The sequence below is a fragment of the Opisthocomus hoazin genome, chromosome 4 (genome assembly GCF_030867145.1).
Source record: "Opisthocomus hoazin isolate bOpiHoa1 chromosome 4, bOpiHoa1.hap1, whole genome shotgun sequence".
In the NCBI taxonomy this organism is placed as follows: domain Eukaryota; kingdom Metazoa; phylum Chordata; class Aves; order Opisthocomiformes; family Opisthocomidae; genus Opisthocomus; species Opisthocomus hoazin.
Genome location: NC_134417.1, coordinates 31847741 through 31864099, shown reverse-complemented (window position 1 = coordinate 31864099; position 16359 = coordinate 31847741). Strand labels below are relative to the sequence as shown.

The following is a 16359-nucleotide window of genomic DNA, read 5'->3' as shown; positions in this document are numbered from 1 at the left end:
CTTACCATGCCAGGAGGGATTCCTGTTCGTGACCTCTAATTTGTCATGGAAGCCCAGACCCCTGCCAAGCCCTTCCACATCTACATCAAGGCTGGTGAAGCCATTTACTTGATTTCTGTCCCTGTTGACAGTGTTAATGCGGGTCGGGATAGGTTCAAATGTAGGGTCCAATTCCAAGATCAGCCTGTTCAGTTGTTCAATGGACTGATCAATATCCAAAGTTGGAGAAGCTGGCAAGTCCCCTGCATTCTGTCCTAGATCCAGACCATTTGTGTCCCTCTGAGGCACTGGCCTTGACTTAAAACTCTCGGCACTGGCATGTTCTGCAGCTTCAGCCGCACCTGGCACGCTTCCTAGCCCCCTCTGCACAGCGTCTCTGCTGCTGGAGCCACGTGTTGGGGTGTCCGGGACTCGGGACTGGCTCTGGACACTGGCTGAATTCTCAGTGTTATGAATGCCAACCCTCATTTCATTCTCTGGTGTAAAACCATACTGGTGAGCAGTGACCATCTGCTGCTGGCGTACCCAGGTCTGAGTGGAGTAATTACTTGGGCTAGTGGAGTAATTACTTGGGCTATAGGCTTGAGGCTGGGGTGAAACAGAAGGATTCCGTTGCAATTGCTGAGTTGACTTTGGCTCAGTGCTGCCAAATGATCTCTCGTAAAGTGGATCCACACCAATTCCCAGGTCTGGGGCAAAAGCATTGTGATGTTCTTCCCCAGTGTTACTCCCAAAGCCATCTGAAAGAAGCGAGTTCTGACTGCTCTTGTGGCAACTAAAGTTCCCTAGGTGGGTGGAGTGCTGCCCTTCTGAGGAAGACAAAGTCCCAATACTGTCCACACTGTGAAGGTCATGATTAGGCATTTCGTCATCCAGAATATCAGTCTCCCTGTCCTTCAGTTTGGTGTCTCCATTCACATGAACCTGAGCTGGCACTACGTGGCGAGTTCCACTGTACTTGCTTCGAGCATCAGTCATAGCCTTGGTGGTGTTGACAGAATCCTCCAGACCAAAGCCACTAAGTAGCTGGTCCAGTTCTGCCTTCTCTTGTGGACTCAGACCTCGTTTGACTCCTGACACAAGGCGCTCCTCAGTCTTGTCCGTCCGGACGGAAGCTGTTGAGTGTCCTGAATCACTGCTGACAGACAGGGTATGATCACTGTGATCAGGACTACCAGCCACAGCAACACTCTGAGAAACACCAGGGATGCTGCTGTCTGAAGAGCTCTTCTTTCTCACTTTCGCATACAGACTGCCGTCAATGGGACCTTGGGTGTGCAGCACTGTAGGGAGGTAAGTGGCAAGGAAAGGGGGAGAAAAGGACAAGGCGTTATATCAGGGCTTTGACTGGTGTCATAGCACACAACAGAAGTACCACTAATACTAATGGTATAGTTTCTGCAAAACTAAATTGGTGTTACAAATACAGCATCAACCAATGGCATTATCTTCTTTCATTTTACATTTCAATTTATAACAGCTTTCTTGATGGGAATATAACATGCCATTCATACCTCAGGATCAAATACAGCGCGCTCTTTTTATGCTGTTTTGCAGGCATGTTTACGGCTCCACAAACTGCTCATGCTAATTTGAAGAACCCCACTATTACAGTGATATCAACTGGAGAGGCAGCTACCATACATTCCATTCAGAACAAGAATGGCAGGAACCTACCAGCAATACTTGCCTTGAACATGTATCATGCAATCACCAGTTCATCCATTTCTACCTGACGGTCTAACTACACCCCGAAGAATCATTTACCCTTTCTTCATGGTGCAAGGAGAAACAGGCTTTCAATCAGAGCTGCAGTTCTTGGAATACATGTAAGGCCTCTTCCCAGAGGCATGCATGAGGAAATACTAGACTGTAACATTCCTACACGTGTGGAGGATCTCGTGTGCATTTCATATTTCAATTCTAATAAGCAAGGCCATAATCCTTTAAAAATCAGAATATACCTCCTTCCTCATCAATGACGGTAAGAACCTAACTTTATTTCTGATCCTTCAGGTACTCAATTAAAGTTTATGAATAATCATTCACAATAAATATGAACTTCCCCTTCTGTTTAGAACACCTTTAGAAAATACAACAATTTTGCAGGAAAATGCATCTACTAAGTTTACTAAGGCTGTGTGCTGAGACCAGGCAAACTCCTGCTTCCAGCTGCACGAGCACAACTTGGTATGCCTCACCGGCATCAGCTATGCGCAGAACTGGGTGAGCCAAGTTCAACCTTCTTATAGGGCTAACGAACTCCAGCGGAGAGCGTCCCTGAAGTGACTGCATTGCTTTGGATCCCACAACTGTTACTGGTACCCATGAACCCTGCTGCTCCTGCCAATCTTGGAGCACGCATCCTGTATTTTTTAAGCTGATTATTGATTTGCTTCCATGCTGCAGCCACCAGCCCATGTTAATTATTTCTTTTCAATAACCAACACAAAAATGAATGCAAAACATACAGCAGAAAGTCAAGAGAATCACGAGTTGGAGACTAAAATCTCAGTCTCTGAATTGTTTCCCATGTACAAACCTCTACAGGTTTTATCAGATCTGTAATATTTTAGATATTATGCTTTACTGCTAACAGGAATCACATAAAATATATATTCAACAATAACAAATACAAAATACATACAAAATGGGTAAAGTTGTTGAAAAACTCTCTTTTTGGTTACCGGAAAAAAACCACAAACTTGAGCAGATTTTTATATACAATCAGGAAGTTAAAAAATCCATGAGTTAAAAATACTACTGTGAGAATAATCTCTTCCATGTTATTTCAGTACTACCAACACTGGCAATGGATAAAACCACAGAACACCGAATACAGTGATTTCCCTGTGAAACATTTTAAAAGCTCAAAAGTTTAATTGAATCCAGCTTATTTTATCCAAACCACTTTTTCCTACTTCTGCCTGTCAGGGCTTTTTAAAGCTCTCCTTGGCATTACAGACCAAGGAGAAGAAACAAAGCTGTGGGAGGCACATTCTTATTATCCTTAATTGGACTTGTTTGTCCAACTCCCACACACATCACACAGGTTAGACCAACCAGAGGTAGAGTATGGCTACTCGGCTCTTACTCAGTGCTGAAAATAAACACAATTAATTCTGTTTCTTATGAAAAACTTTAGGAGTAAATACTTCTACTATCTGCCAAGCAAAGAAAGTACAGTCAGTGGTTCTACTTCCAAAGGATTTAGTGCTCGTTTACCAAAACACTTATATTAAGCGTAAGTTTCTGAATAACTTTGCCTACCCATAGTTTGAAAATTGTTTGATAGTAAGAAAATTAGACCATTACAATTTAGGAACAGGCAGATTTTTGTCAAAGGTAACCAATAGCTTAGTCTACATCTGTGGCAGCTCCAGAATTAAAAGAGCCTTGGAGAACCTAATGCATTTCAACACCAACTCTACCACATATTTTCCAAATACACTTAAAATGGCATCATGATCACGAAGCTTCCAAACTAGGAAGCTTTTCTAGGCAATACCATTTTAGAAAAAGCATTATTCAGAAATCGTACCCACGATGGCAATGAATTCATCGGTTTATAATGGCAAGAAAAGTGGTCTGGTTGGAAAAAGCCTTCGTTACATGACACACTGCCAAGTTTCCATCAGTTAAAATACTTACACACTGAAGGTTACATGATAAGTTTAACAGATTTTAGCTAATAATTAAAGGACAACGTTTTACTTTTTAAGACTAGGTACTATTGTTTGATATTGATTTTAAAAACATGACATGCAAAAGACAAAAATACTCCTTTTCAGAACAAGTCATCAGGCTAGGGAAAAAAGCAAGCAATTCCTCTTGCTGTAGAAATTCTCTGTTAGAAATTTCTCTGCAAGCTGTTAGAAATTTGCTGAAGTTTATGATGTGTAAAGCGCATGGTGAACAGAGATGCTATGCATGAGGTTGGATGCCTGTGCACAGATATTTAAAAACAGTATTTATGAAAAACTACCTTAGCTAAGGAAAATGCAGCCAACTGACAGTTTCTCAACCCTCTTTCATGCTATGATTTCTCACAACTGCTAGGACAAGGAAGCACACTTGGCGCTTCATGGGGAATTATTTAATAGTTCCCACAATAAATTGCAAAAACTAAAAAAGAAACCAACACTAAGAGTAACTACTAGGTGATTTTTTTTTTTTCTTTTCTGTGTGCTTAATTCTGAGCTTAAAACTAGAAAAGAAAACAATACAGAACTGCTTTGTTTTAAATAGTTGCATATCCTTACACAAAACAGACTGGAGGTTACAGGTCTGAACTAGAACGCAGTTAGGTAAATCCAGGGCTAGTACACTTGAACGAGTAAGAAGTCTTCCTGTCCAACTCTCCTGTTACCCAAAGCTAGGCAAAGTGCTGTAAATCCTTCCAGCATGCTAGTCAGCCATGAATACCTCACACCAGATGAAACATTCTAGCATGCACATTTGGTTCGCCACACAGACATCTTCAGTACAGAATCCGTCAAATTCTAAAGTGCAGCCAGGGAAGCAACAGAAACCCTTTGTGCACTTCCCTCCATCAGCCCTCCCTGTGCTGTCACACAGTGCCGTCCACGCACAGCAACAGCAACAGACAAGAGGACGGACAGACTGCCAGTGGGCTACAGACCTGAGAGTCTTGCACATCTGTGCTCTGAAAGGTTCAGAGATAACCCTGCCCAGTACTTCTTCCACTAGTACAAAATTACCGCATTTGCTCTGCATGTTGCCCGGAGTGCTGAGCAATCACAAACCATTTGGGTGTCTCCCAGCTATGGACCGTACAGCTTCCATTCTGAATAAGAGACATGAGGTCAGCTTACCAGCCGCATCCCTACTTAAAATTATGCCATTTCACTTGGGAAAAAAAACAACAGAAAACAAAATGCAAACAATAAACCTACAGTCACATAAGTGGATTATAAATCTCAAGAAATGTTCATCTGCTCTCCTTATGTTTCCATTTGAAACAAAAAAGCTTTTTTAGAAAGTTTTTTTAAACATCTGTACAGTATCTCTACACACAAATGATGAAATGTGCAAAAATGACGCCTCGATTTATTTTTAATGGTTTTAAGAATTAGCACCATCAGATATAAATATGAAAACAGCTTTCAGCAGAGGATGGGGTTTTCATTGCTTACGATGCTTATGCCTGCCATTTACCTATTAAGTATGCAACCTAGAGCACTTTGATGCTTCTTCCCATTGGACTCTGGATTGGATACAACAGCTTTACAATATTCATGAGTTTATTAAGGTTTAGTTCTGTTTTTTCAAATTATGAACAATTTACATTTCTTGGACACTGTTCGTTTTCCTACTGCATTTATGTGTCAGTACAAAGCTTGGACTTAAAAGACATCTCAGAATCCTGAAGTAGTTGAAGTAAATATAAAAGCATCTTTTTCTGATAAATGTAGAAGTTAAACATCTGTCTTTGAACTCTCAGGCAATCCCATTGCTGGCTAAGACCATTAGTTGCTACTCCCAGTTTTAGTCTGAGCTATAGTTGGTCGTGAACACTAAGAAGAGACTGTAAAAAGTTTCACGTTTCTCTGAATAGTTAGCGTTAACTGGTAAACATCAAGGAACAGTGTAGGAATATTTTAGACAAATAAATCAGAGGAGAGGAAGAAAAATTTTGCTGAAGAAATTTCTCCCTCCCCTAACCTATCACGTAGATGAATGAAAATGTCCTTTTTTGCAAACAGAGGTTTTAAAAAACGCTTAAAAATATAGATCTCTACTACACTGAAGAATGGCATGTGTACTCATTAGAAGCCTGATTGATAGAGACAATACTGAGAACAACATTCTTTCTGGGACTTCTCATAGGGTCAGGTCAGGATGGCCCAACACAAATTTGGTTGGAACACAGGCAGCAAACTTAAGAGACTGAAAGGTTCACGGCCAGGAGATGAAAGTTTACACACACGAGTCTGTATAGGGAAACATCTCATTTTTATGGGGAAACTCAGTAAATCTGATCTAAAGCTTCAGCAGTAGTAATCATGTTTTTGCTACAGTATAGCCCCCGATGAAAACAAAACCTCTGAAATCTGAGATTCTGCGAAGATCACTAGAACCACTTTGTATAAGCAACTGACAACCGCGAGCTGTCTGGGCCTCTCAATTACTCCCACGTGCTAATGAATCACACGGCTCTGTCAGCACCGAACACCACAGCAGAAGGGATGACGTCTGCATACTAGCATCTCTGTGAAATCTTTCGGCACCATAAAACTGACAACTAGATTTTGTGGCATTCAGCGTCTCACCCCATTGCCTCAAGATTGCCAGGCTGTGGAATGCCAGTGGATTAAAACGTGTGAACTGTTGTGGACATGAGTACTGGCTTACTCAGCATCAGCCTAACTGCTCATAACCAAGACAACAAGCCCAGGTGTACCACTTCTTAAGAAGAACTTCACATTGAAAGAAACTAACAGATTGAAGTATTTTATATACTCTGCACTATTATCTGATAAATGCAGATTATCTAAATTGGAAGGAAGTGCATATACATGAGAGGAGAACCAAGAACTCGACTAAATGAGCAAACAATTTATCAGGATTCCCAGTCCTGCATGAACCATTTAAAGTGAGCACGTGGCTATATAGAAAAAGGCACGTAAGCTGCACAAGGAAAAGGTACCCAGTAAACCGTGGGATCTAGACGCCCTACTTCAGTATCCGTATCTGCAAGTCTGATCCACCACCAAACTTCAAAAATCCCCGAGGCAATTTCTCCAAGCAGTGGACCCCTGTACAGAGGTCGCATGGGTCAGAAGTAGGATGGCGAGCCTAACCGACGCTTCTTTTGGTATTTAGCTAGAGCTTGAGGAGTCACATTATGTTCTCTGTCTACAAGTGAAGTGAGAAACAGAAATGTTTGGGACCTGCTGACTTTTGGCTGTGAACTTAAAGATGAATACAATATTGTCAGACTTCACAAGGAAACACCTGCAGCTGTGAGATAAAACGATTTACTTGCAACTAGACCATTTTGCTCTAGTAGGCAGTTGCCTTTTTAGAAGCTCAACTATTCATAAAAAAATCATCATTCTGTATTATAAACAGACGAGAAAAAAAGAAGACTCACAGCTGCTCCTGACAGGTCTGGATATTTACACTTGCAGTTCCAGATCATGAAAACACAATGGGTATTGCACATAATAAATATAAACTATTTTCCAATTTGCAGCATTGTAGGAAAGCATTCTTAGATCAATTTTGGGGTGTTTTATTTTTTGGTGTTTTTTTTTTTTAATTATGACAAGCACTTACATGTAATTACCCAGTAATGATTAAAACAAGTACTTGTGTGTGATGCTGAACAGCATCTGAAATTCAGTTTTACCTCAGACTTGTGTAAGATTTGTCACTGCAAGTCCAGTGTAAAGAACACAACTTAACTAAGGTAAAAAACAAGCTCTATCCAGAAATTTTTTCATCCTAACTTGCTTTAAAAGGAATATGAAATGTATGAGGCAAAAATCATAATTTTACTTTAAAATATAGCATTTCCGTCGGGGGGAATTAAATGTGCAGTATCACACTCTGTTGACAGAGTCAACACTTCTCGAGCACACATACACGTCAGTGGTTTTACCCAAATGTTACACTCGGCAGTCCCAGATCTGTAACCCACAGAATACTTAGCTATGACTTATTTTAAATGCAAACAACCACCACAAATCTATCTCCAAAGGTTCAATGATATCACAGTAGAGAACATGCAAATAGTTAAAAGAAATACAAGATTTAGATTTTTATTTATGCGTGTACATATATATAAAATACATACATACACATTATTTTTCTCGCTACATAAGCTCTCTCTATATATAAAAACTATGTACATAAGGTTTATTTGTTCATAAAACCAGTACAAATGAACTATTCAAATACTATAAAGCTTCAAAACACAAGGTTTTGAAATTCCTCTCTACTACGTAAAACTTTCATATTCTACCTTTTCCTGAACCAGAATTTTGGAATACCTCTGCATTAAGACTTTTGGACTTGACTTTCCTCTGGTCTTTACCCACTTTTGCCCCAAAAAGTGATACCCAGCTTCCTGGCAAAAGTGAAGCTGTGCATACAGGCAGGGAACACTGTTGGCTGAAGAACATGAGCAAACACGCTAGCAACGCAGATGTGTATTCCGCCTGCTAAGTAAAGGCACTGCCCAGGCCCTGCGCACTCCATACCTCACCTCAGCGCACAGCTTAACCCCTGCTCTCCTCCTTTCCGAGGAAGCAACACTCCGTAAAACGCAGAAGGAACACAGCTGTCAAAATACAAGGGAAGTTCACGAGAGCATAGACCTAAGTAATGCTGGAATTTCGTTAACCAGCCCGAAGGGGCTTGCTTTCTTTCAGTCTGACCTCTCTTCCCAGGAGCTGTTCCAACTCCCTGAATTGCCCAGGCGGAAGCCTGACAAAATTCCCACACTGAATCCGATTTACACACACACACCACTATCAGGGACTCTTATAAATGAGAGCCTCAGACCAAAGGGTATGCGTGTATTTCCATTCCCATGTTTAATACACAAAGAGTAACTTTTATAAAAATTACGAGCTGAACTATCAACACATACCGCAGTCCGTGGCTTCCTTCCAAGCCTGTATCTCCTGGTACTTCCCTTCTTGAAATCCAAATACCCAAAGGCAGGCTTTGGAGTTGAAAAGAGGTTTCAGTCTTTCAGCCTGTTGACTTGTCCACACAGCTACCCCCTGTCCATTCACCACTTGGGAAACCACACACAAACGCAAGCCAGCTAGGTGAACACATACACCACGAATCCAGTGAGAGTCGTGCTGACCCAGTCCACGCGAACAAAAAAGAAGGTTGCTCATATACAGACCTTTGCACACTGTACCCTTGTTCATGTTGCAGCAGGAAACGTTACAGGAGATCTGGGTTATTTTTTTCAACCTCGTAAATAAATATTTCTACCTTCGGGCAACCCTGGACAAGTCCAGAGCTGCATTCCTTCAAGGTTAAATCTTCTGTGTGCTTGTCTTTTCCTTTCTCCCTCCCTAACACAGGCCCTCATTCCTTGCAAACTCTTCCCATCTAACTCCTATCAAAGCCACACAGAAATACACACGGTTTGTATTTCCAGCTCTTGAACCACAACAAAGCTTCTTACCTCTTCACTAGACACGATCAGGAACTTCCTGCAATAGTCAATCATTGGCTCATTAAAATCAACTAATCTTCTCTAAGCAAAACCCTGCACAGAGGAAAGCCAGAGTTAGGGCAAACACCTCGGCTTAAAAAGGTGAGAAATGTTTCTACTCCTGCTGTCTGAGCCGCAGCTGCTGTTCCTGCTCCTGGAGGTAGATGGTCGTGCTGAAGAAGCATCAGACTTGTATCAGCCAGAAAAAGCAAAGGAAAATGTAAACGTGAGGGCGGAGCCCGAGGGGACAATCAGCTGCAACTACATCTGAACTCCTGGAGCCAAGAAGGAGTGGAAACGTGTCAGCTGAAAAGGTAACTCAGCCTCCAAGCTGCTTCCTTACAGTGGTTCTTCTCTCAGTCTGTTGCAATGTCCAAACAAAGCCAAACGAGTTTCAGCTCCCAAGATCATTTAGGCACACGCTTCTGATTGCTTGCTTTCGATGTCTTTTTCCCAAAACAAACAGCCTTTAGAAAATGTTGCTCTTCCACAGCGAATGATCGGGTCAGACACTCTCACCCATGTCCTCAAGAACTTGTATATTACTGGAGTTCTCAGGCAAGAAAAGCTTTCTGGAAGTCCTGCAGTGGTAATGCTTATTTCTGTGTCACCGCTGCTGCTCTCAGGCTCCCAAAAGCCAGCAAGCGTTGAGGAGTTCTTTGTCTCTGGAAGGAATCAGCCCAAAGCAGGGGGAGCGAGCCTCTGCGTTTCTCCTTTCAGCACACTTGCATCTCACCACAGGGCAGGCTGCAAACTTTTGCTCTAGACATTACTACAGATGTATTCACACATCACCAGCCAGCCATGCCACTAGACAGCATTCATTTTCTGTTTCAGGGACTGTTAACGCTTCAGTGAATTCTCAGTTGAACGAAGGATAAAAACAGCTCTTGCATGCACAAAAGACGTCTACCTGTTCATTGCTTATGGAAGAGTTCAAAGTCCAGTTCAAACCTCATTCAGAAAGTACACGCTTCTCTTTGTGGATACACTGGCAGGCTGTGCTGCCATTCAGCGAGACCTGGACAGGCTGGAGAGCTGGGCAGAGAGGAACCTCATGAGGTTCAACAAGGGCAATTGCAGGGTCCTGCACCTGGGGAGGAACAACCCCAGGCACCAGTACAGGCTGGGGCAGACCTGCTGGAGAGCAGCTCTGCAGAGAGGGACCTGGGAGTGCTGGGGGATGACAGGTTGACCATGAGCCAGCAGTGTGCCCTGGGTGCCAAGAAGGCCAATGGGATCCTGGGGTGCATTAAGAAGAGTGTGGCCAGCAGGTCGAGGGAGGTTCTCCTCCCCCTTTACTCTCGCTCTAGTGAGGCCCCATCTGGAGTACTGTGTCCAGTTCTGGGCTCCCCAGTTCAAGAAAGATGAGGAGCTACTGGAGAGAGTCCAGTGGAGGGCTACGAGGATGGTGAGGGGACTGGAGCATCTCTCCTACGAGGAGAGGCTGAGGGAGCTGGGCTTGTTTAGCCTGGAGAAGAGAAGGCTGCGAGGGGACCTTAGAAATGCAGATAAATATCTGCAGGGTGGGTGTCAGGAGGACGGGGCCAGACTCTTTTCAGTGGTGCCCAGCGACAGGACAAGGGGCAATGGGCACAAACTGAAGCAGAGGAAGCTCCAGCTGAACATGAGGAAGAACTTCTTCACTCTGAGGGTGATGGAGCCCTGGAACAGGCTGCCCAGGGAGGCTGTGGAGTCTCCCTTCTCTGGAGATATTCAAGACCCACCTGGACAAGGTCCTGTGCAGCCTGCTCTGGGTGACCCTGCTTCGGCAGGGGGGTTGGGCTGGGTGACCCACAACCCCTTCCAACCTCTAAAATTCTGTGATTCTGTGTGATTCTGTGAAGTGTGGCTGTTTTTGCAGATCAGTAAATGGCTGCACACGAAACCAGTCAGGACTGTGATAAAAGATACACACCACACAACACAAGCTATGTCGGCAATACTTTCCCAGAACCAGACAACTGGCTCTCTCCTCTGGGATGATGCAGAATTGCTTGTAAGCTGGAAACTTCCAGCATCTGCCTCAAAGATATAGAGAGAAACAAAGAGGTATAATCAAAACTCTCAATGAACACTGCTGAGTCTCACTTCAGATGCAAATTTAGTTTTGGTCTCACTGTGTTTGTGTTCTCTGCAAGGAAAAAAAAAACCCAACTGTATTCCTTGCTTCAATTACAGGCCTCTTCTGCTCCTTCCTAAGCCTGCTCTGCACATGCATGCTGGTGATCTTGGAATCTTGCAGTCAGCATGCTTGAACACAGGCTGAGACACAACACTGACACCTGCACTACCCAGATTAACAGCAGAAACCCGGACAAGGTAATAGCAGCTCTGCATAAACTAACTTCTCCTATGGATTGTTTACCTGCAACAGACTCACTCAGACAGATCACCACGCTGATGGAATTTTATTGTTCTAGACAGCCTTAGTGGAGACTCCACACAACCACAGCCAGAATGCTTTCGGAACTCAAGCAAGCCCTGTATAACTACAGGTTAAACCTATCCACGGATGTGTTTAGGAAGGTGTTGTCAAACCGTGTAACTCAACTGGTTTTGCTGATGCTTCTTCTGTCCGGGCTTTCTGGGGCACATCCCCCCCCCCCTTTGCTGTACTGGGTACTTCTGGTTGTGTCCACGCTGCCACATCTGAGGACTATTGGATTACTGGGCCTGTCAGTCTGGTCCAGATCAGGCTACGGAATGTCTAAATTCTGTAAGCTACGTTACAATATGTACCTCTTCAAAGTTTTTACATTGACTGTCGCAGGTACAGATGATACCTGATCTGGCACAGAGTGGCAGAGAAGGGTCGTGAAAATGAACTGATCAAAAGTTTGGGGGAAAAATATATGGATCAGCATTGTGAATCCGTATCATCTTCTAGGTTTGGATTGCCCAATTGTGGCACTTTCTACAACTTGGAGACCTAAAACTGCATTTAGTGCAACTCTCGAACTGTGATATAAAAAGTAGGTATTTGGTAATTTGTTAAATTGGTCCAAGGCTGCAAGATCAATTCCTCGTTCATGAACATTCACCTGGCAATCCTTTAACATATTTTTAGAAAGTTTTTAGAGAATTATAATTTGAGGAAAACAGAATGGATTGGAAAGAAAAGAAAAAGGTATGAAGTCATCTTCTACCACTGTTTTCCCTCTCCCTGAATACCCAACACCTCCAAGCAAATGCTGATGTTCATCTATGCATTCCGTTTTAAGGAGCTAGTTTTCCAACACCAAACAGCAGTACCCAAGTCGTCAGGAAGCTGTTTGGTTTGCTACACTTCTCAAGTCCCTGACTCTAACAGAAAAATAAATGAGGCTGAACAAAACGACGCATGTATCACAAACACAAAAAGCGAACGAACACTCTGAAAGGAAGCTGAGGAGGCTGCTGTTAGCAAAATGCTAACAAGCAGGACCCTCAGGCTCATGAGGTCCTTACATCTTCACTCTTTTGAGAAGCAAAGGAGAGGGCATCCAAGACCCCACAGAATCTTTATGCTGTGCAAATGCTAATGCAGATTTCCCGTCCATTCAAAAGGATCACGTTTGTACTTTAATGATTCACTAGTACTCTGGAGTAAAAAAAACCTGCTTCACGAAACACAGCTTCTAGAGCAGAGGCTGGCTGCTGTCCAGCCAGCACGGAACACAGGTAGAGCCAGCCAGCACAAACTCACCCTCGGAATACCACCATAACGTATCGTCCCACTTTTGCCCGCCAGGGATCAAAAGAAAATAATACTCGTGACATTATCCAAAGTACAAAGAATATACTGACACATTTACTACTGCAAACCGATGTCCAGAAGCTAGTATCTATTGTGTCACTTTGACTCTACTTCTGCAAACTCTTCTCAGTCATTTAAGCACAGACTTAACTTGAAGTAGCTTGTGCTTGGATAACCAGCAAAAGAACAACACAATATCGTGGTACAGAAACATCACCACAAGTACAAACCACCAAGCAAATTTTAAGGGCATTACAAAGTCACCGAACTACGTGAAACTATTTCCTTTCCTTCATCCCAAAAACAAAGCCCACCTTCAGGAAAATCCCATTAATCTGCAAGTGTGTACTCGAAGTAAATGTTGAGATTCAGAATTCACTATTCTTCTTTACAGGTGGAACAGCACACTCACCTCGAGTCGTGGCTTTTCTCTTACTATACTGTTAGGCCTCCAGCGAAAATTAGCTATGGTCATTACATGTGAAGCAGCAGAAAAACACTGATGCCACTACACGGTTGCTGAAAACGACACAGTAAAAAAACAAATGGCTTAAAAGGGCTGTCTAAAAGTTCAACGTAAGTCTGCTCCATCACTCAGTTTCCTCTTATTGCTTAGCAGTCTGACTCCAAGCTCTCTGACTTTCACGGTAATCTTTGCAAAGAACTCAAGCCTTAAACAGAAGGCATCACAGATTAACGTTTAACATTCAACAAGTGAAACTGCTGGAGCAGGGGCAGAGATTCCCAGGACAGCTTTCTGGGATCAGTCCACAAATAACAAGTGTACTACCTTTAGCAAAGCTTCACTTGCAACTACCAAGTACCACTGAAAAAACTGTCAGCTGACTGCACTAAAGACTGCTACTGTTATTAGCACAGCTAAAATTCTGCTGTTGGTCACTTAAAGTCATTATCTCATGCTTTGGAGGAATTTATTCCACCACATTTTACTACCAGAAGTGCCTGGCCCAGGCTGCCCAGGGAGGTTGTGGAGTCTCCTCCTCTGGAGATATTCAAGCCCTGCCTGGACGCGGTGCTGTGCAGCCTGCTCTGGGTGACCCTGCTTCGGCAGGGGGTTGGACTGGGTGACCCACAGAGGTCCCTGCCAACCCCGAACATTCCCTGATTCTGTGACACTTACACAGTGGTATGCTTCATTCTGTACAGAGTATCAAATGTAATGGGTAGCTCTTAAAAATGAGACACGGAAATAGAAAATTGTGGCACTCAGGAGAGGTAATCTTTCATTCTGCTCTTTTCCAAAGTCAAGAAAAAAAACACTGGCACATACATGAAGTGGTTGTGCAAGTATTAACGCCACTTTGGAAACATAGGCAAGAGGGAAAAAAAAAATCTCTCTGTATCTTTCTAAGGTTCACTAAAGAGAACTGCTATTTGCAGAAGATGCTGGCTGCAGAAACCTTTCCAGGAAGAGCCCTCAGTTCTTCAGTACCTGCTGTATGTATTCAATGGCAGAAACAAACACATATGTTTTGTTAACCAGCATGCCAGACTCTCAACAAAACGGACAGTTCCAGGATAATCCCAGTAGTAATGCATGCCCAATTTGCTGGAAGAGCCCTCCTTCAAAAACCAACACTCATTATAGAGCCAAGCCTTCCTGACCAAAGCACATCCGTAACAAACCAAAACATTTTGCACAAGGTGTAAGCACAAACTCCTCAGGCCTTTCCAGTCAACAGAACATGCTTGAGAGAAGGGTGAACACTGCACCACAAAATCATCAGTCTTCTTCAGAAGGGAGCGATGTAGTGGCTAGCTGAAACCCTGAAGCTGGACCAGGAGGACAGAGTCACTGGAAAGGAATCTAGCCAAAAAAGGCAAGGTGCATGATGTTAACGGACCAGCAAAATGGGCAGTAATTGCACCCAAACCCAGAACAGTCACTCGGGACAATCTGATCACTTCAGGTGTTTACCAGAAAAAGGATTACTGTTGCTTCACGGTGGCCTAAAAAACCCAAATCGCTTCCATGCTGAAGCCTGTCTTTCGTTTTCTAAGTTGTCCCAGAGATTTGCCATGTGGGGATTATCATGGCTTCGGTATCGTAAAGGACGAGTTCATTCCTGCACATGCATTCTAACTTGAGAGGCAGCACAACCTCCGACGTTGCATGCAGATGGCACCGTGGCCAGTGGTCACATTCCGACTGGTTACTGGACTGCACACTCACACAGAAACACGATGCACAAGGTAGTTCCATGTATGTGTGCTTGTGTGCAGGCACGGACAGGAGACTTCATTGCTTCTCTTTCTGGTTTTGGGAAAGCCACAGAACAAACAAGCACCAAAATCTAACTTGTACTAACACTTTTTGCTTCATTTCTTCCAGTTACATTTTCAATCTCTGACGCTGCCACGCTAATTTTACTCCCAAGCAAGTAAGGCGTTACAGGAAAAAAAAAAGATCTCCAATACATGAATTATTTTTCATTGTCTAATGACACTAAGCAGGTGGGACGCCCTATTCCCTTCCCAACAGAGGGGAAGGGTTCTTCCAGAAGCAGGCGCAGGGAAGGAACGCGCACCTGTGGCACAGGTTTGCCTTTCAGGACTCTTTATGCAGCCTAGGCTGTTAAGCAGATTGTAAAATTGGGCGAACTGGCTTCTCCTGTGGTATCTGTACACAGAAGGAGATATTGATTTGGACATCAGTGTTTAAATTAACAATATTGACAACATCAGATTGTAGTTGACATGACCAAGAAACAGACACATGCTAAAAGGTAAACGTAGGCCTGCTCAGGAACCCAAATAAGTGGGGCAAAGAAAGACTTGCTTCAAAAAGCAGTGTTACATGGCCCCGAGATAATGGCCTTGGGCAACACGTAGAAAATAGGGGAAGAAGAGAGAATACTAGCCACAGTCATGTGTGTCACCTTCCTCCAAATTTGTACTGTCTGTAACCTCCTGTGCTGAAGAGAGACATCTTTTGCATAGTCTCACAAAAATAGAACTGCAAAAGATCTCTGAATGTACCATAAACTACCATAAACATCCATTAAACCACCCAAATTTCACCCTGTGGACTTTCTGTCTAAAAGCGTAATGAAAGCCTTTAGCAAAGGGCTAGTGAGTAACATCCCTGGGATAACACCACTGTCTACTACTGAGACAGGACAGAAATCAATTGGAAGGCATTAAAAAGGCATTTTTTTGAAAGCAAGTAATCGGCTCTGCAGTCGCTTTTTAATTATTTGATGTGCACGATCTGTGCTTCAAATAAACCTGTGCACTGTTAAACACACTGATACCAGGGAACGTGGAGGCAAATATGCCCAAACAACCTTCACAGCATGAAAGGCAGAAAAGGTACAGGAGAATATCCAAGTAGGAGCTGACAAAGAATTCAGGGCAAATAAATTCACAGGAAAGAGAAAGGGAAGTACAGGCA

General features: G+C 43.2%; 1 protein-coding gene across 13 annotated transcripts in view; it reads right to left on the bottom strand.

The window, feature by feature from the left end:
- The window catches only part of TNS3 (tensin 3), a 250157-nt gene that overhangs the window by 76815 nt on the left and 156983 nt on the right, over positions 1–16359 (bottom strand). For 12 of the 13 annotated variants that reach the window (XM_075418527.1, XM_075418528.1, XM_075418524.1 and 9 more), the window contains one exon: positions 6–1283. The exons of the other annotated variant lie outside the window; for it this stretch is intronic. In XM_075418527.1, the coding sequence (XP_075274642.1) occupies positions 6–1283 (1278 nt within the window). The remainder of the gene's footprint in view (positions 1–5; positions 1284–16359) is intronic. 13 annotated transcript variants of the gene reach the window in all.